This window comes from Cyprinus carpio, chromosome B2 (genome assembly GCF_018340385.1).
Source record: "Cyprinus carpio isolate SPL01 chromosome B2, ASM1834038v1, whole genome shotgun sequence".
In the NCBI taxonomy this organism is placed as follows: Eukaryota; Metazoa; Chordata; class Actinopteri; order Cypriniformes; family Cyprinidae; genus Cyprinus; species Cyprinus carpio.
Window position 1 is genome coordinate 12,259,463 of NC_056598.1, and position 23,343 is coordinate 12,282,805.

The following is a 23,343-nucleotide window of genomic DNA, read 5'->3' on the forward strand; positions in this document are numbered from 1 at the left end:
GTACTCATCCTCAGGCCATCCAAGTTGTAGATGAGTTTGCTTTTTTATCAGAACAGATTCCGCAATTTATCACTTACAACCAGTGGATCCTCTGCAGTGAATGGGTGCCGTCAGAATGAGTTCAAACAGCTGATAAAATTTATCACTTACAACCAGTGGATCCTCTTGACAAGGCATTATAACTTTTTTCACATAATAATGGTGAAGCATGTATCCAGTATTTTTGGGATTTTCGCTTGAGCATATTCCTCTACTGATTTTAGGCTGGAATGAAGCAGTATAATGGATTTTTTGCACAACTTTTTCACTAGATGAAGCAGTTTGTTTTGGTGGGGTGATGTGGATTTTTTATGGATTATTTTGTTTTGTTTTTATCAGCTGTTTGGACTCTCATTCTGACGGCACCCATTCACTGCAGAGGATCCATTGGTAAGCAAGTGATGTAATGCTGAATTTCTCCAAATCTGTTCCAACGAGGAAACAAACTAATCCACATATTGGATGATATAAGATAAGTACATTTTTCAGCAATTCTTTCAGAATTGACTGATATTTGGCTTTTAAGCATGGACAATGTACAATCTAGATCCATCAGCCTAGTTCTTACTCTGTCCATCCATTTCAGTTTCAGCTGTTCCCATCTCATGTGATTTGGCACATTTTCCAGTCTCGGATCGAGCTTTGTCCTAGTTTAAATTGTACTGTCAGTGTTGATTCTTCATTAAGTGGTTTTTAAATCCACAACTTATCCTGGAAAACGTGGGTCTCAATTGTCTCATGTTACATATAGCATGTTTCAGTTTTTTTTTTCTACTCTCTTTCCCTCCGGAGTCAGCCATGTAATTTATTTTCATTTTACAACAAGTTTATTTCAACTGTTTTGTTATTAAATGAGAAAAACAAAAATCTGCAGTTCCTGACTTTTCTTGATTAACTGAAATGGATTTTATTTGACTTTTAATGGTGACTAATAAAAAAAGTAAAAAAAAATAAATAAATTTTGTATATTCAACAGGTTTGATAAAGACTGCTTTTATTGACATTTGTAGTGTACAATAAAGAAAGGTTGTCTTTTTTCTGTTTCTTTTTGGCTTTTCATACATTGCAAATTTATTCCCATTCCACCCATGACAGGTTTTGACTGTTTCATCACAGATCAAATCAATAGTATGTAAAACTATTATTTTCGAGCAGATCGTCCTCTGAAATTCTGTCGAAATGCAAAGATTTTCAGAGAACTACACGTTCTCATTGGTTTCAGCATGCATGCTGTATCACACTTTGGGCCGGCCAAAAAAAAAAAAGTTACATGGAAAAAGGCTATGGTTAACAAAATATAGAAATGTCAAGATATACAATACTGCACAGCTACAAAAACAATGACAAAGGTGGATACAGGGAGTAACAAAAGGCTGTTTTGAGCTGTGTTAGTGGGAAGACAATGCAGCTTTCATGAAATGCCATTTATTTTTCATGAACAGTCTGCTTCCAAAGCTGTCGGCGCTCTTCACCAAAAGCAAGAAACACATGATTTGTCTCAACTGTTGACCTGTTAATAAAGGGCTGTGAGGTTCACTTGCTGTGGATCTTAATATCAGCTGCTGTCCTCATTCATCAAGCGTAGGCCATCTGATGAAACCAACCATATCTGTCATTATGCAAAACAGGACAATGTTACCATCCCACCTTTACTTTGTTATCGGACTAAAGATTAACTATAATTTGATTGTCATAGTCAAGATACTTCAGATGAAGTCATTTTAATAACACCTAGTTCGCTAGTTAAAAGAGGGCTGGTTAAAAACAATCTGTCTATCAGTTTAGATGTGATTGACAATCCAGACCTTTGAAATATGTCTTGATGATGAACATCAGCTTATGAATTTAAGGCAAATGCCCTTTTCTCTTAAATGTGATCCACAGTGACATCCTGAATTATAAGAGATCTTTATATTGGTAGTTTACTGTTTTGGGAGAGTTCCAAAATGAGCTGGCTAACTGTAGTAGTAATCAACTTTCTCCATTTGAGTGAGAAATCAATACAAAAATATGATTAAAATAATATCCTTCTTATGAAGTGAGTGATCTCAAGGATTCTTTTATCTGATATCACATAAATCAACCTGAATTAGGGAATCTAAAGCAGGGCTCCAGACTAACAAACATGACTAGCAAAATAAAATGTTTAGAAGCGAAATGTTTTAAAATTTCTGAACCAATAAACATAGCAAGTCATAGCAGTTCAATAAATGTTTGCAAAACTGTGTAACGGCTCTGAATGATTCAATGACTGAATCTGATTAAACAAGCCAACTCACAAATCCATTTGAAACGTAAAAAAAAAAAAAAAATCATTAACACGTGTAATTAAAAAAAAAAAAAAAAAAAAATTCTAATTTTTCCCCTTCCCCATGTACTTTAAAGGGCTTCATACGAAACCATTAGCGGACACACAAAAACACTTTCCTGACAATATTATCAATAATTTTGTCGCATTTGCAGCTATTCCAGAAGCAGTCTGAAGCCTTGCTTAAGCATATTATATCTATAAAAGGACATAAAATATGTAAAGGTATGGTCACATTTACAATTCTTCAGCAAATTTTCACAGGCAAAATCCAGTAATTTAAATACGAATTTTGTGCGACGCCATATTTCACAACAGAACCGGTGTTGACCAACATAAAGTTGCTTGGTTTCAAAGTGCTTTCTATGTGAGCTGTGCTTCACACATCAAACACTACTGACAACAATGAACTTTTTTGCCCACAAAATTTCGCTAATGTTACCGCACCTTAAAAGGATAGTTCACCCAAAAATGAAAATTCTGTCATTAATTACTCACCCTCATGTTATTCCAAACCCGTAAGAACTCCGTTCATCTTCACAACACAAAAATAAGATCTTTTTGATGAATTCCGAGAGCTCTCTGACCCTCCCATAGACGGCAAGGATCCTTAAGGGGTTAAGGTCTTGAGAAATATCTTGGTGTTAATTATTATAGTTATGTCGAATTCAGGGATTCAACCGTAATTTTACAAAGCTACGAGAATACTATTTGTGCGCAAAGAAAACAAAAATAATGACTTTATTTAACAATTTGTCTCCTCCGCATCACTTTATAGCACCATTTTGGAGAGTATCACGTTTTAACACACGTTTTCTTTGCACACAAAAAAGCTTTGTAAAATTACGGTTGATCCACTGAGGTCACATGGATTATTTTAACGATGTCCTTGCTATGCTTCTGAGCCTTGATCACGTAAGGATCCTTACTGTCTATGGAAGGGTCAGAGAGCTCTCGGAATTCATCAGAAATATCTTAATTTGTGTTCCAAAAATGAACGAAGGTCTTACAGGTTTGGAACGACATGAGGGTAATTAATGACAGAATTTTCATTTTTGGGTGAACTATCCTTTTAACACTATGAGAAGCTCATGGCATTAAGGACCCTAAGCTGATTTAAAGGCTTTGGAACCACATACCAAAATCCAACCTCTCCTCATCTATGAATACAACATTCATCTTTAGATAAACGTTTTAGTAAATCCATTCTTCTTTATTCCCTTCTTCTATTTCCTACTGATGGCTTAATATCCCGTGCACTGCATTGCTATTCCTTACACAATCCTTTATAATGATAACATGTTCAAAACACTGGCAGAACATTATATAAACATGGGCCACTAAAAAGTTGAGAGGAGATATGGGACGAGGATGGGATGCTAAATGCAGTGGCCCAGAGAAACAGTAACATTTCATCCTCTATCCCGGTCCAAACCAACCCACTATAAAAGCTTTATTGGACTGAGACCTTCAGTGATGTCAAAACCTACCATTATATGGATCTTGAAGTTGTAGTTGAATTCCTGAAGGCCGCTTGAAATTATTGTTGGAACTTATTGTCTTGTAATAATAATAAAGTCTATAACAGAGGTCCGTTCTTGACATTACTTAACAGTAACTCAATCGTCAACATTCCTAATACTGTTCCACAATCTTCCCGCTACTATGACAAGCAGCCCGTCTATGAGGAAGCTACATCATTTTAGCTTTGGAGCAGTTTTAAAACAAAACAAGGTCCATATTCATGAAATAAAGCATCTGGTGATTCATAAAGCTTAGAGGCGAGACTGAAGCTCGTTCTTCGTTTCTAATTGAGGCCCAGGCACTGTGACCCGAAACCATTTCATGGTGCACACCTTCCCTTCTGTCAGTCGTCTCCATTAGGACTGAGCGTGTAGAGCGCCCTCTTGTGTTTGAGGAGCTTAGTGTTGCTACAACGGTTCTGAAGAGATCGAATTCAGGGTCGCCACCCCTTTTGACCCAACAGGGTCTATGGTTTCCACAGTGGAGTTGAGAAGTGAGGAGAAACGAAAGAGAGCACCACGTTCAGCGGGGCTGGGCAGAGGGCGTCCCAGTGGAGATGGTGCATAGGTGGTATGGAGGACTTGTTCCTGCACAGCTTTCAGGCTCTTTGAAGTGCAAATGAGAGAAAGAGAGCGAAGAGGGACTCAAGCTGGTGGGAGGCATGAGTCTGAGACTGGATGGATTCCCTCGTTTTAGGAGATGATCTCCAGGATGTAGAAGATGAGCTCCATCACCACAGGCCCTTCACTCAGCTGGCAGGCCCCGCTGTGGATCACTGGGATGAGGGCGCTGTCTAGATCACTCAGGTACTGGGGGAGCAGCGGCTGACCGTTATTGCCTGCTAGGTAGCCCACCTGTAAGAAATTTCAGAGTTTCAGACATTGTAGCTCCAGTCATATTAAGAATGATAACTATAACGATCACTACATTAGCATCCACATCCAAGCAAGATAAAATTGTTTTTTATAAGCATGTGCTGCAGTTTTGTTGCCTGTCACTTTAAATGCTCAAGCTCTTTAAAGTCAGTACGATTCTGATTCACCCAATAATATACATTAAATTGTCCTCTCACATCAAAATCCACCGACATATTTCTTAAGTACAGTTGTAGACAGTTTTCATTAGTCAATGGTGCTTATTATGTGCATATTTCTCTACTGATTCAGACAAGACAAGTTTTATGAATAGAGGACTTGTATTTTAGCCGGAAACAATGGTTTGAAGTTACAAATGTCTTTATGATAGATTTATTACAAACACGCAGATTTCCACTTCACAATTCACAGGATTATTGTGATGTTTTTATCAGCTGTTAGGTCTCTCATTCTGATGGCACCCATTCACCACAAAGGATCCATTGGAGAGCAGGTGACATAATGGTTAATTTCTCCAAATCTGTTCTGGAGAAGAAAAAAACTCATCTACATCTTGGATGGCCTGACAAGGAGTTCATTTTCAGCTAATTTCCAGGTGGACCAAGGAAAGATGACTCCTCCAGACTAAAAACAACATTTAAATGGAGCTCGTCATTTTCACCTGATCTGAGCCCAACGTGACCCGCAGGCCCAGTTTAGCCATGCCGTCCTCTTTGAGAAGTTTGAAGTGAGGGCACAGGGCCATGCAGAAAGCCCTTGCCACATTCTCAGCGAGTCGGCTGTGGTCCGCAGGATCACTCAGACCATTGGTCTGGTCCTCGCTCCGCAGGAAGAACACCTAAGAAACAACACAACATTTAATATACAGAGTGAAAAGTAGAATTGTATCATTTGAGACAAAAAAAGATGTGCTTTTGTTCATATTATATTAGTCAAAAACAACACTGGATTCCACTGAATTTCACTGTATGGACCAAAAAAAAAAAAAACACAGATGAAAGAAAGTCACGCAGATTTAAAATTCATTTCAAAAAACGTTAAATGAAGACGAATAATGAATCAACGTTAAATACCTCTGTCCAACGGATGACCTTCCCATTGGCTTTATACTCCGAGCCATGGAAGATCTTAACACTGGTGACTGACTCCATGGATTTTCCATCAATGGGGCTGATCACACTGAAAATAAGAAAAGTGCACAAATGATGAAAAGAGTGATGTTTGTCATGACAAATCAACAGCTAGATTTCTGCGCAAGGTTCAAAAAAGACATTATTTTTCACATAACGTACATTATTGTTGCTCCTCTCTGCCCCGCTTTTCTGAAACGCATTGGTTTTTACAAAGCTCATTGTTCTAAAAAGTGAGGTGTGCTTTGATTGGCCAGCTATCCAGTGCTTTGTTATTGGCCGAATACCTCAAGCGTGTGACGGAAATGTTACGCCCCTTACCATATTTGGAATATCAGCTTCCATGGTGACAACAATACTACAGCGAGAATAAAAGTTACGCCTTCTTTCTTTGCGTGCACATTTCAGAAGTTATGCAAATCTTCCCACACAGTGACATAGACGAATCTTAACTTTTATTCTTAGTTGCAACTTTTAGTCTCTTTGGGTTCAAGACTATAATCTTTGCGACTTTATGGCTCTAATATATGCATGAACAGCTTGTAACACTCCAAAGACACAAGAAAACATGAAATTTTATATATATATATATATATATATATATATATATATACACACATACATTCATACATACACACCCTGACTGTAAGCACTGTAGCCTATCCATGTCAATTTTAGGATAACGTCTTATTAACCAACAAATTGTTCATCAGACATAACACAGAATCATGAGAGCAAAAGATATACAGCATTCAAAAACATAAATAATATAATTTTGGTAAATTAAAAAATATATCTTTGTATGTATACAGTATAATATCATTAAAAGTAAATAAGTGGGAATATGGGAGCTACATGAATCTTTTGCAGCCTGCATTTACTGCTAACAGCTGTACATGATGTGCATTTGATTAAGACCTCAGCAGCACACTCTGTTAAATCAGCCTGTCTTATTATTTGATGCGAATGCTCATGCAAAAATTGTCAGTTTTAGCTGTCTACTTACCCCTTGTTGACATTGTGGTCATCATCAACCCACTGGATATGGACGTGCTCCTGGTTCTCCTCCTGATCAGCTTTCCCGCAGGCAATCCTGAAATCTTTCATCTCTCTCAGGGCTTGCCTTAGGGCCTCCATCGTTTCAGCTGTAATCTGCACCATCACGCCATCTGAGACATAAGCATTCAGCATTACTACACAAATCTGCATAATATTTTACACTTCTAAGAAGAAAGCACTTTAAAATCACTTGGTACAAAAAGTACAATTCTGCCAGACTGTGACTTTTGTCAAAAACATTAACAGGGAGATTATGTCCAGTTGTGTCATTGTTCCAGAGGGATCAGATGTCCTACATATAGAGAAAGAGGCTGCAAATGTCTTCTGCTGTACCTTCCACAATGCTGGTCTTAGCCAAGTAGCCCGATGAAGACTTTAAAGCCCCGCTGAACACAAAGAAGGAGGCCCCAGTCACTAAAAGAGGGATAAAAAGACATAATACATCAAAAACATACTTTCCTCATGCAAAATTACTCATTCACTTTTGGATAAGTGGCATTTACTACCCTGAATAGCATTTTACAGAAAGTTTCAAAAACATCTTCAGAGTGAAATAGAATAAAACAGAAGACTAGAAAACTGAATTTTTGCTTAAAGGGATATTCCAAAATATTCAATATAATCAAATCTGCAAATCTGGGTTATATGAAGCAACGGGAACACTTTTTGTAAGTGAAGAAAACAAAAATAACGACTTTATTCAACAATTCCATTGTCAACAGTCTCCTCTGTCTCTCTCCATATCGCCATATGCTGCGTATGCTCTTCTGTATCATCCGCGCCACAAGGATGCGCTGTTTCTACGCGTATTTAGCTTTGATTTGAAAGAAAACAGCGCATCCTTGTGGCGCAGATGATACAGAAGAGCATACACAGCATAAGGTGATATGGAGGGACACAGACGAGATTGTTGACAAAGGATTTGTTGAATAAAGTCCTACAAAAAGTGTTCCCGTCGCTTCATTTAACCCAGATTGCACGTCTGATGGCAGATGGAGTATTCTGACGAAGACTTCCATACCTTTTCTGGACCTTGACACTGTTATTTACTTGGCAGTCTATGGGACAGTCACAGGCCTCCCAGTTTTCATGCAATATATCTTAAATTGTGTTCCAAAGATGAATACTTTTTTTATGGGTTTGGAACAAAATTGGGGTATTTGTTTAATGAGTTGATTTTCATTTTGGGGTGGAGTATCCCTTTAAGGTTTCATTTGCAAATTCAAGTATCCGTGGCGCACCTTTGCGAGGCTGGTGATGAATACTGATGGCCTGGGTCTGGTAGTTTCCATCATCGTTCTGAACACATACAAGATGAGAATCCGCCCGTTCGTTGAAGCACGCTCCCATTGCCAGCACATGCTCGTTTGACTTATTCATAGCCTTTACAAGCTGAGAAAGGAGAAAGCTTTCCAAAGTTATGCATAATCCCAACACTTAATTATGTTTTTAAGGGTTTATAAGTCCTAGATGAGTGAATGACAGCTTCTAAAGACACAAGGCACTCAAGGCTTTAAATAATCCCTTCTATGTCAAAGGTCTGCCACTACAAGTTCTGCTCTGTCCAATGCTTTTTAAACACAAGCTAAATAGCAAAAGTCTTCAACAAGCTGTTGTCAATGCTTCACTTGATCCATGGGACTTTGGGCATCAATCTGCTATGCTTGCTTTTCCATATAAGTCTCAAATTCACTTCGCCTGCATTCTAGTTTAAACGTGTTGCTACTAATGCTACAGAAATTCAAATAGCTTCTCTGTGGCATGTGATAGTTTTATTCACCTCATTGTAACGGTTGCTCGGTATCTTGATGCACGTCTTCCTCACTTCCATGTCCACCACCAGCCCCTTCACCACTGGCAAGGTGTACTGATAGTTACGGAAATCCTGTAGACGTGAGAAAAGTCAGATGCCCATAAATGACTTGACATGGTTAAGGGATGTACTAAATGCAGAAGAAGCAGTGAAATTAGAACACTCACTGCCAATAAGTTCATAATGGTATGACCAGTCTCTCCAAAGAGGGGTTTTCTGAAGCGAACGCTAAATAGTGGGCAGGGGTAGACTGCAACACAAGTGCAAAAGAACAGGTTAAGCCACCAAAACAAGTCATGCTATTCAAATCAGCAGCTCACAATAAGCTCCTTCACACACCACATAACTGAAAGGCCCCATTATATAATATTGCAATTACTGTAATGTAATGTACTGTAATGTACCCACATAAACATGAGACTAGAATGTACATGGTGCTTCTCTGTGAAAGTGAGCGCACTTGCATGTCATGGCTGAGGATTCCTGAGTTGAGAAGCTCAGCGGGAAATACATTGTTAATATATGCCATCTCCACAGGAGGCCGTGCTTCCGAATTAGTGCAGAAGAATGACATTTTCTGCATTCTAGTTTCTTAAACAGCTCTTCTACAGGCATCAAAAGAGGCCTTGCATTCTCTATTGTCTGTTAATGCACACCTCACCATGTGAAGAGGTCAAATGTAGCAATCAAGATCTTTCAATGTTCGACAGCTAAACCATTACAAAGGCCTCAAAATCAACATCAAACCACAAACTCACATCGGTATTCCGCCCCTAGGCGAAGCATGAGTCGGATGGGAAAGACCTTGGCCCAGGGGGTCTCCCACTTCTGCACGAGGATGCCAAAGAGGTAGGGTGGGTTAGGCAAAGGCAGGTCCTGCAGGGTCTGGAAGGTGGGGCTAATGTAAAGGAAGCCGCCATGTTCCTTGCTGCCCAGGAAGCTCTGAGTGAAGAAGGAGTGGCCCAGGTGACTTAACACATTTCCTGCACAGAAGGAAGTATGGGATTAGATCAATCTCTACCACTGTGCTTAAATTCATGCTTAAAATTATTTCTAATTAGATAAAAAAAGCAAATGCATTTGCAACTATTTAGATAGGCTAAACAACTGAAATATAAATGCCATAAATTAGTGCTGTCAAATGATTAATCGCACCCAAATTAAAAGCTTTTGTTTACATAATATATTTGTGTGTACTGTGTGTATATGTATTATGTACATATAAACACACACACACACGTGCATGTACACATTTAAGAAAAATGTTATGTTTATTTATTTATAAATTATATATGTAAATATTTTCAAAATATATGCTGTACGTGTCTTAATATATACATAATAAATATACACAGTACACACACACATATTATGTAACTAAAAACTTATTTTGGATGTGATTAATTGCGATTAATCGTTTGACGGCACTACCATAAATAATAATAATAATAATAATAATAATAATGTTGTTATTAATAATAAATTGCATATGTTCAGAACTGTTGTAGTCTTTTGGGTATTTAGATATTGCATCAAAAAGCAGCAATAAAATAGTATTAAAAATTTACTTTGTATACTACTTATGAGACAAATCATCTGTATCAGTATAAAACAATCTCAATTAATAGCTACAATAAAAAAAAAAATTAAATCCAAGATGATAAACAGACTTACATGTTAATTTTTTCTATATTTTAATCACAAGTAGAGTGGTTGCATTCAATTACAAATGAGCCATTTCAGTATTTCTTTCCCTAACCATTTTTATGGTTATTAGTATATATTTTTGTTAGCTTTGCGACATTTTACTGAACCAGAGCTAAATGTGACCACTGCTTTATGAAAGTCCAATTTAATTTAGGATGTTGACTGTTGACAGAGCTTTGGATTGTTGGACTAAAATGGCTACAGCTCATAATGTTTCACTCCAATAGAACAAAAAACATCCTTTCTGAAGACCTTCAGCAATAGCCACTACGTACCCTGATGGCCATTTAACCTGGCCAGACAAATAACATTCTTTTACTGAACACATCTGAATTGGCCTCCACACTTTTGGCACATATCCTACATTAGGCTCACAGGGAATGATGTCAGAGTAAGAGGACATGGGAACTGCTCTGTGGCTGAACCCACTGACCTGAAGTTAGACTGGGGGACAAGAGGAGGATTGTGTCTGGAAAACAATTTCTGCTGAAGTGGATCCTTAATGCCACCTGGGCCAGCAGCCTCATTTTACCTTTAAGAGCCTCCTGGCAGAACGGTCTAATTTTATCTATGTAGGCCTCGCTCTCAATTAGTCTGGATCAGTTTACCAGAACGGGCCTCCTGGTGGAAGCGTATCAGTTTACCTGTGAGAGCCTCCCGGTACAGCTGGACGAAGTGGCTGAAGACGTCCTTAGGAATGGTTTTCTCATCAGGGAGGCACTGTAGAAGCACTACAACCTCTGCCTGGCCCACGGCATGCATACCCTTTGTTGTCATATACCAGCACTTCCTATTTACATCTTCACACAAAGATTACACAAAAGACTGTTAGGACTCATGGGAATCGTAAGACACTCCTTGGCATAGTGAAGGAAATCCTCTAGTTGCTAGTTGTCTGCAATTCCCCAAAAGAATGACAATAGCCAACACATACAGCTACCAGTTATGTTCAACTTAATGCTGCAATAAGTGCATTACATTCAATTAATTGCTAGAATTTTAACTAATAAATTGGGTGTTTCTTTAACTTTGGGCATATTTACATAAATATGTAATGTGTCTAAATGGTGTCTATACCATTCAAAATTTTGGGTCAGTAAGATCTATTTATTTTAATTTTTTAAAAGGTATGCATTAAATTGATCAAAAGTGACAGTAAAGACATACATAATGTTTCAAAAGATTTCAATTTCAAAGAAATGCTGTTCTTTTTCCCCGAAGTGTTTTCAACATTGATAATAAGAAGAAATATTTCTTAAGCAATTAGAATGATTTATGAAAGTGACAATAAGGATGGAGTAATGGCTGCTTTATTAATAAATTACGTTGTAATAAATTTTAATTTGAAAATTTATTAAAATAGAAAAAAAAAAGTTTAAATTGTAATAATATTGTGTATTAATACTGCAATTTAAAAGAACAATTTCTACCATATTTTTGGTCAAAAATAAATGCAGTCTTGGTGAGACTTTTCTGTCCCAAATCTGTAGCACTATTTCTACCATATTAAAATACTTTGCCCTAGTAAAGTTTTTATGTTTGTTTTAAAAGAGAGAGCAGTTTCAAAGAAAAACATGCTAGAGATTAAATGTGTAAAGAAAAATAAGGTATATTTTTAATTGTATTTTATTGTCATCAAGCTTTAAATTTCAAAATTTTGCAAAAACTGAAAAAATTATTACAAATATTTATAGCCATCTGTGATTATTAACCTTTGCAAAATGTACCTTTTGGCATTTTATTCCAAAAACACCTCCAAAAAATGGTTAAGATTCATTGTTATAGGGCAAAATAAATTAGAAAGCAAGAGTTTGAAAATTGTGTTTTAAGATCATTTATTTTTCTTTATAAGACCTATCTAAAGGGCCAAACATTCCCGCAGTTAAAGAACCACCCATGAGCAGATATTTCACAAAGTCACCATTAGCACATTAACCCTAGAGAACATCTTAGCAAGGAGTGGCTAACTCACAATTGACCAGTTTGACCATGGCCAGCAGGTTGGCATTAAGGACAAACACCAGGGGATCAGGGCCGCCCTCCTCAAGCTGCTGCATCAGCACAATCTCAGAAGGTCTTTCCTCCACAGCATAGTCTGCGGACAAGACACACAATATCAGTACTGTAACTCTTAGGGCTGTCAATTTTTTTTTTTTTAATTTAGAATATTCATCGAATTTAAAATCCACATTCGAATGCAAAAACATTGTATTCAAATTTTAGGTGTGCGTTAAGGAGGCAGCCGTTTCGGTGGCGCACGAGATGCGATGACGATGTAAGTGTCGTTGCATTATAATGTATTTGTTATCTTGTCCAGTTGAAGCTACTAGATGCGGCGCTGCTGCGTTGTTGATTACAAATATTGCAGGGAAAGAGAACATCAGCGCGGAGAAGATATTGTTTGCATCAAAACTGAAACCAAGCCGTTCACACAGAGCTAATATTTTGCACATTTTCTAGAGGGTCATCTACCATTATACTCACGTCTCACACAAGAGAACCGCATGTTTAGAAAGCCATGTAAAATGAATGCAAGTTCAACTTTGAAAAAAACATATCTTGAAACTTAATGGTGTTTTTTTCCCCCCATCCCACTGCAATTCGTCTTTTTAAATTAAAACTGTACTTCGTGTGATTGGCTTTCGGCCCTTTGTATTAAACTATGAATACATACATGATGCTGTTTTGTTTATAGTTGTTTAAGCAACTTAATTATAATTGGTTTATAAACATTATGCACTTTTTTCACAGATAGTCTTGTTATCTTATGCTCGATGTGCCCCCTTGTGGCCTCAGGAGAAAAGCCAAAAGCTTTTCTTTATCCTGAAATTTTGCATTTTAAATTCAAAGGTAATTCAAATTTTGATAATATTTAAGCACAAAATTCGAATTTAGTTTTTCAGTCATTTTGACAGCCTTAGTAACGATCGATGAATTGATAGATGAATCTATTCTGGTACCACCCAGATGAGGAACCAACCCAATGAAAGTCCTCCCTTAGCATGAGTGGTGAAGAAATAAGCAGAAACACAGATCCATGCACACAGACATGCACAAACAATCACAGATACTCATATTTAGAGGAGTGGAGTCAGCTGAATGGTGAGGATGGGCAAGCACCTGTGATGTGGCCTCCCGTACCTCCTTTGATGCCTGTGGAGATGAGGATGGGAGGAAGTCCGTCCTCTGGGATCAGACTGAGAGAGCTGCCCACAGGGCTGGCCATCGGGGCTCCAGTGGCACGGGCCGCCTATGGCAGGGGAGGAGACAGAAACTTATACCGCAACATAACACGACCGTCTCAGGACAACAATCACGTTCAAAAACAAGCTTATGCTTGTAAAACTCCATATTATAGATGATTCTAAAACAGTTTACGGAGTTTGAATGTGATAAAGCAAATTGTCACCTCAGAAGCATTGGCTCCTGAGGATTTGTTTGAGTACTGGGACGCTGCCACAGGCTGTGTGGGGTTGGGGTTTGCCGCCGGCCCTTTAGAAGAGTCTGTAGCTTCCCCATTGGGTAAAATGCCGTCAGCAAACCAAACCCTTCTTTGCTCTCGAGGAACAGAGCCTGGAAGTACACACACACACAATGAGGCTTATGAATGTCTAATTCTGGACTTTAAATGATAAACAGCAAGAAAAGCAGTGTTCAAATTCAGTGTAGAGTTAAGGGACCGGTCACATATAAGAACAAACTGCCTGGTCCTGCAGATTTGCTTTATTCAATCAACATCAAGAAGATCAGGCCCTTTCTTTCGGAACATGCGTCACAACTCCTTGTTCTAGCTCTTTTTCTGTCCAGGCTGGACTATTGCAATGCTCTCTTGGAAGGTCTTCCAGCCACTTCTATCAAACCTTTACTCTACAAAACCACCACTGGCTCTACACCCCTTTACGTAAATTCATTACTTCAGACTTGTGTCCTCTAGAAGCTTGCTTTCTGCAAGTGAACGTCGCTTTATTGTGCCACCCGTAAAAGCTTTGTTCGTCTTCGGAACATAATTTAAGATATTTTGGATGAAAACCGGGAGGCCTGTGACTGTCGATAGACTGCCAAGTAAATAACAGTATCAAGGTATGAAAGTCGTCGTCAGAATACTCCATCTTCCATCAGATGTGCAATCTGGGTTATATGAAGCGACGGGAACACTTTTTTTTAAGCGAAGAACGACATTCTGACGACGACTTTCATACCTTTTATGGACCTTGACACTGTTATTTACTTGGCAATCTATGAGACAGTGTCAAGCCTCCAGGTTTTCATCCAAAATATCTTAGCACTAAAAATCGCTTGCAGTAGCTCTGCTACTAAATTTATTTAAAAATGGCTAGCCATATACAGCTATGATCAGCTGTTCCTTCATCTTGGCTGAGCTTTCAATGTTGTTACAGGAAAGGATGAAGGTGATCGGTTGGTTTTTGTCACATGACCCGCGGTGCGCTTGCGGCATTCTGAAAGTTGAAATGTTTTTATCTCCATGCAGCATGGACACACCTGGAAAAAATTAGCGTGCACGTCGTGACTGCGTCGCTTCCATTATGTGCGTGCCAGCCGCACATCTTCATTTGAAATTGGTGAGTTTGTTGCATAATGAGAGGTTTGTGTGTTTTTATTTGGTTTAGGAGTGTATGTTATTGTTATATTATTTGAGTTGAGTGCGCTTTTTAGACTTGCGCTATTTATTTACTAACTGCTTGTTTTCTTAAAAAAAAAAAAAAAAAAACTAACACTAGCTTCTCTAATCTTTTTGTATTCTATCTGTTTTCTTTTTATTTATTAAAAAATTTAAATAAAAACCTTGCTAGGTGTACTGCATTAAGCTACCTGAGACTGCTTGAGACTGAGACTTTTTATAGCACTTGCATATCATTGCTTTTGTTGATTTTGATTGCTTCCATTGTCCTCATTTGTAAGTTGCTTTGGATAAAAGCATCTGCTAAATGACTTAATGTAAATGTAAGTACAAACCAAAAAAATGGTCAACTTGCTGCTCTGACATCATGTACCAATGTACAGACAAAAAGAGACGCCGAGACATTTCTGAACTCATTTCTGAGTAAATGATGAGTGAGTTTTAGGGAATGACAACAGGTAGAAGTTAGGCTAGGGTAAGTGAAGCTCCCACTAAACAAACATATAATGAAGTTTAAGGGTTGATTAAGTGCCCTAAAACTATTTGAACACTGCGGAAAAATCGAAATCAACAATCCACAAATTGACAATGCTTTTGGCAATATCCTACAGACTTTACCTTCAGATCCTGGCTGTTTCAGGACACCAACGGGCACCATTACGGTTGGGGGTGGGGAGCTGAGTGCTCCTGATGCCTGGGCTTGTTGCAGAGGGGGTATAGTGGAGCAGTACTCAGCTGGGTTGTTGGGATTTGGGCTCTGGTTGCAACCTCCTCTCATGTTCTCCCATGTTTGAACTAATAAGTAAGACGCAGAGTTCAAAGGATCTGGTTATTCACATAGTACAAGTATTTTCAAGTCTTAACTGGTTACTTTCTGTATAAAAAAAGACATGTCGCTAACACTCCTGTGAAGTGATTCAGTCTGGGAAATTCTGAGGTACAAAAACTCCCAGTCTATAGAGGGAAATTTATAACTATTTTCCTATGAGTTTCATATCACTCACCGTTCATAAGTGCACGATGGCAGGTAACACAAACCCTCGCTTCTTTTCTGTCCATGTACATCAGCCTGCTTTTCAGACTACAACAAGCAGCACAGAACACCTGGCCAAACACACACCACAAACAAAATGTTTGCTTTGATAGAAACAACACCAGAAAATGAGACCTAACAAATGATACATAACAACAAAACAATGTCAGAATCAGACGTGGTCAAGAACAATCACACTTCTGTCAGATTATACCATTTTGCAACACCGCTACATTACATTTTCACGCTGTCCTTTCCAGCCCATATCTGTGAAAATGTCATCAACAATGCAGCAGTTTATCACCAAGGGAAATTAAGACATTATTCCAGCAGTCTTGCGGTTATTTTAAGTGCTGCATCAACAACCATTTCTCCCTGAAGGATTTTGACAGTTTCACAGGTTTGGAGCTGCCTGACAATTACCCTTAGTTCCTTGCAATTCTGCTCTCTCATTCTAAGTCTGCGTCCCATTAGCTGATTCAAAGCAGCTTGATATTGGTCAAGGATGTCACATCCGACTGCTCCTCCTGAAATTTTGCCCTCTTCTGTCGAGGGTCTGTCACATTTACTCAGTGTTTCCCCTAGGTTTATGGATTTTTTTTCAGTTTTTTCCTTTTTTTCTCAGTTTTAATTTTTCTGTACTCCTTTTTAATGGTTAAATTTAATTTTATTAATCAGAAAGCATGTCTAATTAATTAAAATCATGAAACTTAAACAATTTAACATCAATTTATTAAAAGTTTAACAAAAATTACATGTTTAGGGCCCTTTGAAATGATTTATTTTTTCCAACGTTATGTTTCATTGTTGACAATTTCTGTTTTAGCGTTTCTATAATTATCTGAAAGCATAAAACAAGTTTAATTTATTCTTACAATAGCCTTATGGATTTTCTGAAATTCTGTGTTGTGAATTTAAATTTTTTAAGGCATAAAACCTTCATTTAACTTATATTTTACTTGAAAATTAAAGTTAAAATTAAACATATATCATTTTTTGGAAACAAAGGGGATTTAATATTACAATTAAAACATTGAAGAAATATTGTATGATTATTCCTTAAAAATTAGGTTTTAATCATTTAAGTAGTAGTAGTAGTAGTAGCAGCCTATTACATACATTCTACTGAACAACAGTAATATATTTCTGCCGCAATGCCTTCAAGTTAAACCAAACTTTTATTTTGACGGGTTGCCGTGAATACCTTTACATTTCTGTGTATATGATATGACAATAGTTTTACTCAAATGTAATGGTCAAATGCTCATGAAGTGACTCTCAGAGCAGTTCTGGAGATGTTGTTCATGTATTTGCCACGTTTCCACCTAAATTACCTGGAACAATTGTACCAGGAACTTTCTTCCCCCCAGACCTGTTGCTTTCTGTGTTTCCACTGCGGTCTAAAGCACCAGGAAGATTAGGCAAATAGTCTGGTGACGTAGGTCTTTTTCAATACAAAGTATGTAAATTTTGGACTTGCATCCTTGGTAGTTCAGACTTTACACATTCGACTCCGGAGTGTGATGTCCGCGATGACACAAATCTGGTAATTCCACAAACAGTAGCGTACTTGATAACATCAGTCAGCTCGCCTTCGCTACTGCAATTTTCCTCACTGTATATTTACAATAAAACGAAATAGGATATAAAATACCACTGCCTCCTTTCATTTTTCATTTAAAAATAATAGCAGCAGAAATGTACTTAGTTCAGGGAAATGTGTATACAGCCATTACAATGAAACAAAATATTATATCAATTGCTTCTCTTTATTTTCATTATAACATATAGATAAATTGAATACAGACCAAAGATTACCTGTTAGATTTACCCAAAACTAATTATATTTTGTTTAACCACTAAAAAGACATCAGAGCCAACGGCAAATGTCAGAAGGACTAACCAAGTTGAGACTGCTCTAGGTCAGATACATGATCACTGAGCTCCCGCTGATCGCGTGGAGCTGACCGTCTCCGAAATCGACGAAACACATTTTTAAATAAGCACTGTCTTTATAAATAAACTGCAGATTTGAGTTTTAAACAACTACATTCTCGCCTGAAATACTTTTAAAATTACATTTCATGACACAATAACAGTAATATTTTGAAAATGATCCGAATAAATGGTGGTTGAAATCACAATGCTGCGTGAATTCAACCAATCAGCATGTTTAGTGCCCAAGTACCGCCCCCAAAAGTTCCGGAACTTTGAAAAAGTACTACCTCACCAGCAGGGACTTTCTGATTTTTTTACCTGGAACTTTATTTAGTTCCTGGTTCCTGTGGTGGAAACACACCGAGTACCAGCCCAAAGTCCCTAGTTCCTGGGTAAAGTTCCAGCAGTGGAAACGCGGCTTATGTCCTCATTTAGTGAGACTGCAGACATTAATATAACCACAAGTGTCACGCGCGCTTTAGTACGATTGGTAAACAAAACTGTGCATCTGCGCCATTCAATAACACAGACATGCAGAATTCATATTTCTTATTGCTGCTTAATATTTACAAAAACTAGTGGGAGTGGGCTCACTTGTGTGTGTGTGTGTGTGTGTGTGTGTGTGTGTGTGTGCGCGCACGTGTGTGTGTGAGTGCATGCGCACGCATCGAGACGGACCTCCGCTGTGCGTGATACAGAAAGCACGACCATGTAATGTAGAGACAAAAATGACATGTCATCGTGTAAATAAGATAAATAACATAAGGCTATTTAGTTTTTTTTTTAATAAAACAACAAGGTATAGAACTGTTCGTATGAGAAAGGTAACTTTAAATGACTTCTGTTGTGATCTGGCACTATAGAGAAAATATAATTAAATAAAAATTAACTTGACCTTCAAGGGGTGCAGGGGGTGCCATTGGGGGTTGCCAATATAATGGCGGAAATACTGTTTACTTATTAAGAATGGAAGAGGGGTGCAACAGATGAAATTAATTTTTATCTCAAGGCAAGAGTGTTGTGAATGAAGTGTAATGCAAAATGTTTACAACAATGAGAAAGTACAAACAGATTGGTTTGCGGGTGACTGGACAAACTTGAATTCCGCTTGAGAAGCCAATATCAAATAGATTTTTAATTTGTGAAGAAAACACAAGTGGTGCTTACCTATGCACTGCCAAAAGGCAAGAGTGTTGTAGCCTGTTTTCAAGCATGTTGATAGAGTAGTTTTGGTAGTTACTTGGCCAGGTCAAAAGAGCCAAATCTTATCTTAAGCCTGAATGCTTAGTACAGTAACATCACACCACTCCTCAAAAAATTGTGCAAATTAAGAAATCATGGACCTTGCCACAATCTAGTTACAGCCCGTTTGTTAAAAACTTGAATAAGGGATTTGAATAAACTTGCCTTAAAAAACACCACAATAATGAACAATAGGCTTTACCTTGCCACAAGCCCGACAATGATGCCTTCTTTTAGTAAAGGTGAACTTGACCTCGCACTTCATGCAAATTGGTGCTTGGGAGTCAGGAACCCAAACAGGAGCCACTTCCCCCAAAGAGTTGAAGGGTTTCTTCAATTGCTGTCCTGCCTGAAGGTCATTGTCTGGACTCTCAGAAGGGATGAGTAAGCCAGAAAAGCTTTCTCCATGCTCTCCATTTATTCGAACGACACCAGACTCAGTTGCTCCACAAGACGCCTCAAGGCTTCCTGTCCTACTCTGTGGCTCCAGGTTCTTGTTCTTGCCAGTGGAGCCAAATTCATTCTGGACTTGGCTCGAGAAATGCTGGGGAATCTGCAGCTTCAGACTGACAGGCTGTTTCGGGCGGGCACCACCGTAGGGAACGCTGACAGGCTGCAGCCGGCTGTTGTTGAGTTTGCCCATTCTGCCAGATTCCAGCCCTCGTACTGAATCACAAGACTCTTGTTTGCTTTCCTCCATTTCTTTTTCCTCCGTCACAGAGTCCTCCTTTGAAGGGACCACGGACTGGCTTTGCGCATCTCCACCATGATCCACAATCAGACCATTGGACAGGGACTTCTCCGCCCCTGATGATTCAGGCTCTCTGTGCATTCCCTCGTGGTCACTCTCTATCATTTTCTCTTTCTCTTCCTGATTTGACGCCCAGGTGTCTTCCCCCGCAATTTCATTCTCAACCAGTCTGCCATTTTGAAAGGCACCCTTATGATTCTCCCTCTCAAAATCCAGTTCTACGCCATCACTCACTGATTTGTGCAAAACCGCTTCCCCTTTCTGGGGATTACTTCCTTCTGGAAATACCAGATTACTGTCGATCATTCCGAACTCACGGACAGGTGAACCACTGTCAGACTGGCTTCGCTCTATCTTAACACCATTATTCAAAACTGGTGGCCCATTCCCGCACTCTTCCTCGAGAACCGTGAGATCTTGAAGACCACCACCACTTCCCTCGTCAGTACCATTCTGCACCATCTTAAAGTCTTGGGGACCAGTGTCCTCAACACTTTGCTCATCCGTAACAGTCAGACATGTCTCATCTTCATTGCCCGGAAGAACGTCAGTCCGATCACTAAGATCAGGACTAGATGGATAACCGTTTTCCAGCACCACTCTGTTGGAGGACGGCAAGTCTGGCATTTGCCCATCAGTGCTCACCAGCTTGCCAATGTTGGGCTGGGGCAGAGGAGGACTGTGAACATCTGCTGGCCGTTCTTCACTCCTGCCCTCTGGCTGCTGCCCCACCCCCTGTTTCCCGTCTAACCTGGTGACCTCAGCCAAAGAGGGGCCATCTGATGTCTGGGCATCTAGAAGCGGCTTGAAGCTGATAGGACTGTCCCTTGGGCTAAGATCGGAGTGGGACAGTGCTGGATTCAGGGAAAGGAGGTGTGATGGCGGGGCGAGAATCTGGGTCCACTTGGCATCTGAGAGAGTCGGCGTGTCCGTTTCATCTGAAAGGATGAGGAGAGAGCTCATTAGCTTCCTTTTTGAGAAGATTGAAACAAACAGAAGATAAATTGAAAAATGAGGTCAGGCTAGATTGGAAAATGTTAAGGAAGTGGGCCAATTTGGTCATCTCTTTGGGATCCATCTGTCAAACTGACACATGAATGCTTTGGAATGTGGGCAGGCATTTCCTTTCTCTTACATACATCCAAGCATACACACACACTGCTCTCCCAGCTTATTCGCCTTTCTTCTGGGGCCGTTTAATGGTTTCGAGTCTCCTTTCAACACCATTAATCTGTCAAGATTAGTGTCGGAGAGGGGATATACATTCATTCCACCGTTCAGTGGCGACACTAAGAGGGTGGCTGTGTGTGAGGCAAGTCTGTGTGGCTTTTAATGTTCTTTGTGACATACAGAACAAGCAATCAATACATTTCAAACTGTCAATTTAATATGGTTGTGCACCAGGAGCTGTTGTTCCTTTTACCCAGAACCGTGAACAAAATAACACTAATTGCAATATACTGCTATAACTCAAATGCACATGCAACTTTAACCTTGTAAATTACATGTGCTTGACTATGTGACACCAATTAAACAGTGTTCAGGAAAATCAGGGAGAGGCAGCAGTCCTGAGGGGAAATGCTAATTCAACTGACCCCATTCACACTACAGACTGCTGCCACCAGCACAGCTACCTGCTTGTGCTAGCCATGCTGTGTGCGGTTCAACCCAAGCAGCAACATCAAACATTTGTTCTACTTCTGTCGGCACCTGTGTTACTGGTTCTGTGTTCAGCTCATTATGCCCTAATTCACTTGATTATGTGGGTTATCTGAAGATATGTAAATGTGCTGAGACAGGGTATCTTTTGTTCTGTCTAACATTACAGAAGTATGCCCTCAGAACACCTCTGACTGTCAAAGCTTTATTCTTTTTTTTTTTATTCTAAGCATTCTCCTACCTTCATTCTGTTCAAACTCATCCAGCACCTTGTCCAAGTTAAAGGCCTCAGCCTGAAAGTAATTCTCCATGGGTCAAGAAACTCCACCCTGCCAAGTGCCGTGTGAACCTGAAAGGGAAGTTGCCTTTTTATGAGCACATAAATACAATATTTTCCACATGCACCAGTAATACAGAGCACTATCAGGGTAAAACAACTACAACTACCGATTCATCATAAGTGATTTATCACAGAGCCTATTCCTCTTTAAAGGGATACTCCACCCCAAAATGAATATTTTGTCATTAATCACTTACCCTCATGTCGTTCCAAACCCGTAAAAGCTTTGTTTGTCTTCGGAACACAATTTAAGATATTTTGGATGAAAACCGAAGGCTTGTGACTGTATTGACTGGCAAGTAAATTGCACTGTCAAGGTCCAGTAAAGGATGAAAGACATCGTCAGAACAGTCCATCTGCCATCAGTTATTCAGTCTGAATTTTATGAAGTGATGAAAATACTTTTAGCAACGTATGCTCTGCTGTGTCAGCCGCGCTGCACGGATGCACTGTTTTCATTCAAATCAAAGCGTAAATACAAGTAGTAAACGTTTCCTTGTGTCGTGGCTGACACAATAGTGTACACTGCTTGCGTTCAGCAGATATTCTCCAAAATGGCGCTACAGTGATGCGAAGAGACGAGGAGGAGACAAATTGTTGAATAAAGTTGTTATTTTTGTTTTCTTCATGTACAAAAAGTATTCTCTTCGCTTCAAAGCGTTACCATTGAACCACTGATGGTAGATGGACTATTCTAATGATGTCTTTCATACTTTTCTGGACCTTGACAGTGCAATTTACTTGGCAGTCAATGGGACAGTCACAAGCCTCCCGGTTTTCATCCAAAATATCTTAAATTTTGTTCCGAAGACGAACAAAGCTTTTACAGGTTTGGAACGACATGTGGGTAAGTGATCAATGACCAAATTTTTATTTTGGGGTGGAGTAACCCTTTAAAAGTGTATGTCATGGAATAGTTTATAACCATCAACACAGAATCCCAATGCTCCCGATTATTTTTTTTTTAACAAACTTTAGGTAGTACATGTTATAGTATATAGCCATGTATCAGTCATGACATGAAATAATAATCAGCTTGTCATATCAAAAATAACTATGATATCACTGCATCCCAAATATAAAGTATGACAGGTCCTAATAAATAGCACCATCTGATTTGTAATTAAGATAATTAAGTAAAAGAAACATTATTCTCACCTGCCCAGAGGTCCTCTTCAGTAACTGCAGGTATATCTGCACAAAGGCTCCTGATAGAGCCCTTGTCTCATCCAGTTTCACACACATTGGACAGCCAAATCTGAAACAGAACAGGATGATAATACCTC

At 38.9% G+C, this 23,343-nt stretch overlaps 1 protein-coding gene across 4 annotated transcripts; it reads right to left on the bottom strand.

The window, feature by feature from the left end:
- Positions 1-526: 526 nt before the first annotated feature.
- On the bottom strand, positions 527-23,343 carry LOC109057042 (zinc finger FYVE domain-containing protein 9-like). 4 transcript variants are annotated; one of them, XM_042718055.1, is made up of 19 exons: positions 23,216-23,343; positions 21,959-22,066; positions 19,510-20,996; positions 16,099-16,198; positions 15,713-15,889; positions 13,865-14,028; positions 13,597-13,705; positions 12,428-12,550; positions 11,100-11,255; positions 9,507-9,731; positions 8,916-8,998; positions 8,716-8,820; positions 8,177-8,327; positions 7,269-7,349; positions 6,883-7,045; positions 5,820-5,925; positions 5,408-5,584; positions 3,838-4,725; positions 527-1,648 (listed from the first exon to the last, which is right to left on the bottom strand). In XM_042718055.1, the coding sequence occupies exons 2-18, from the start codon at positions 22,026-22,028 to the stop codon at positions 4,564-4,566; spliced, it is 3,639 nt and encodes a 1,212-aa protein (XP_042573989.1). In that variant the 5' UTR covers positions 22,029-22,066; positions 23,216-23,343; the 3' UTR covers positions 527-1,648; positions 3,838-4,563. The 4 variants fall into 4 exon arrangements, with proteins under 4 accessions (XP_042573989.1, XP_042573988.1, XP_042573986.1 ...); XM_042718054.1 differs by having other exon boundaries at positions 527-1,629; positions 13,576-13,705; XM_042718052.1 differs by having other exon boundaries at positions 13,576-13,705.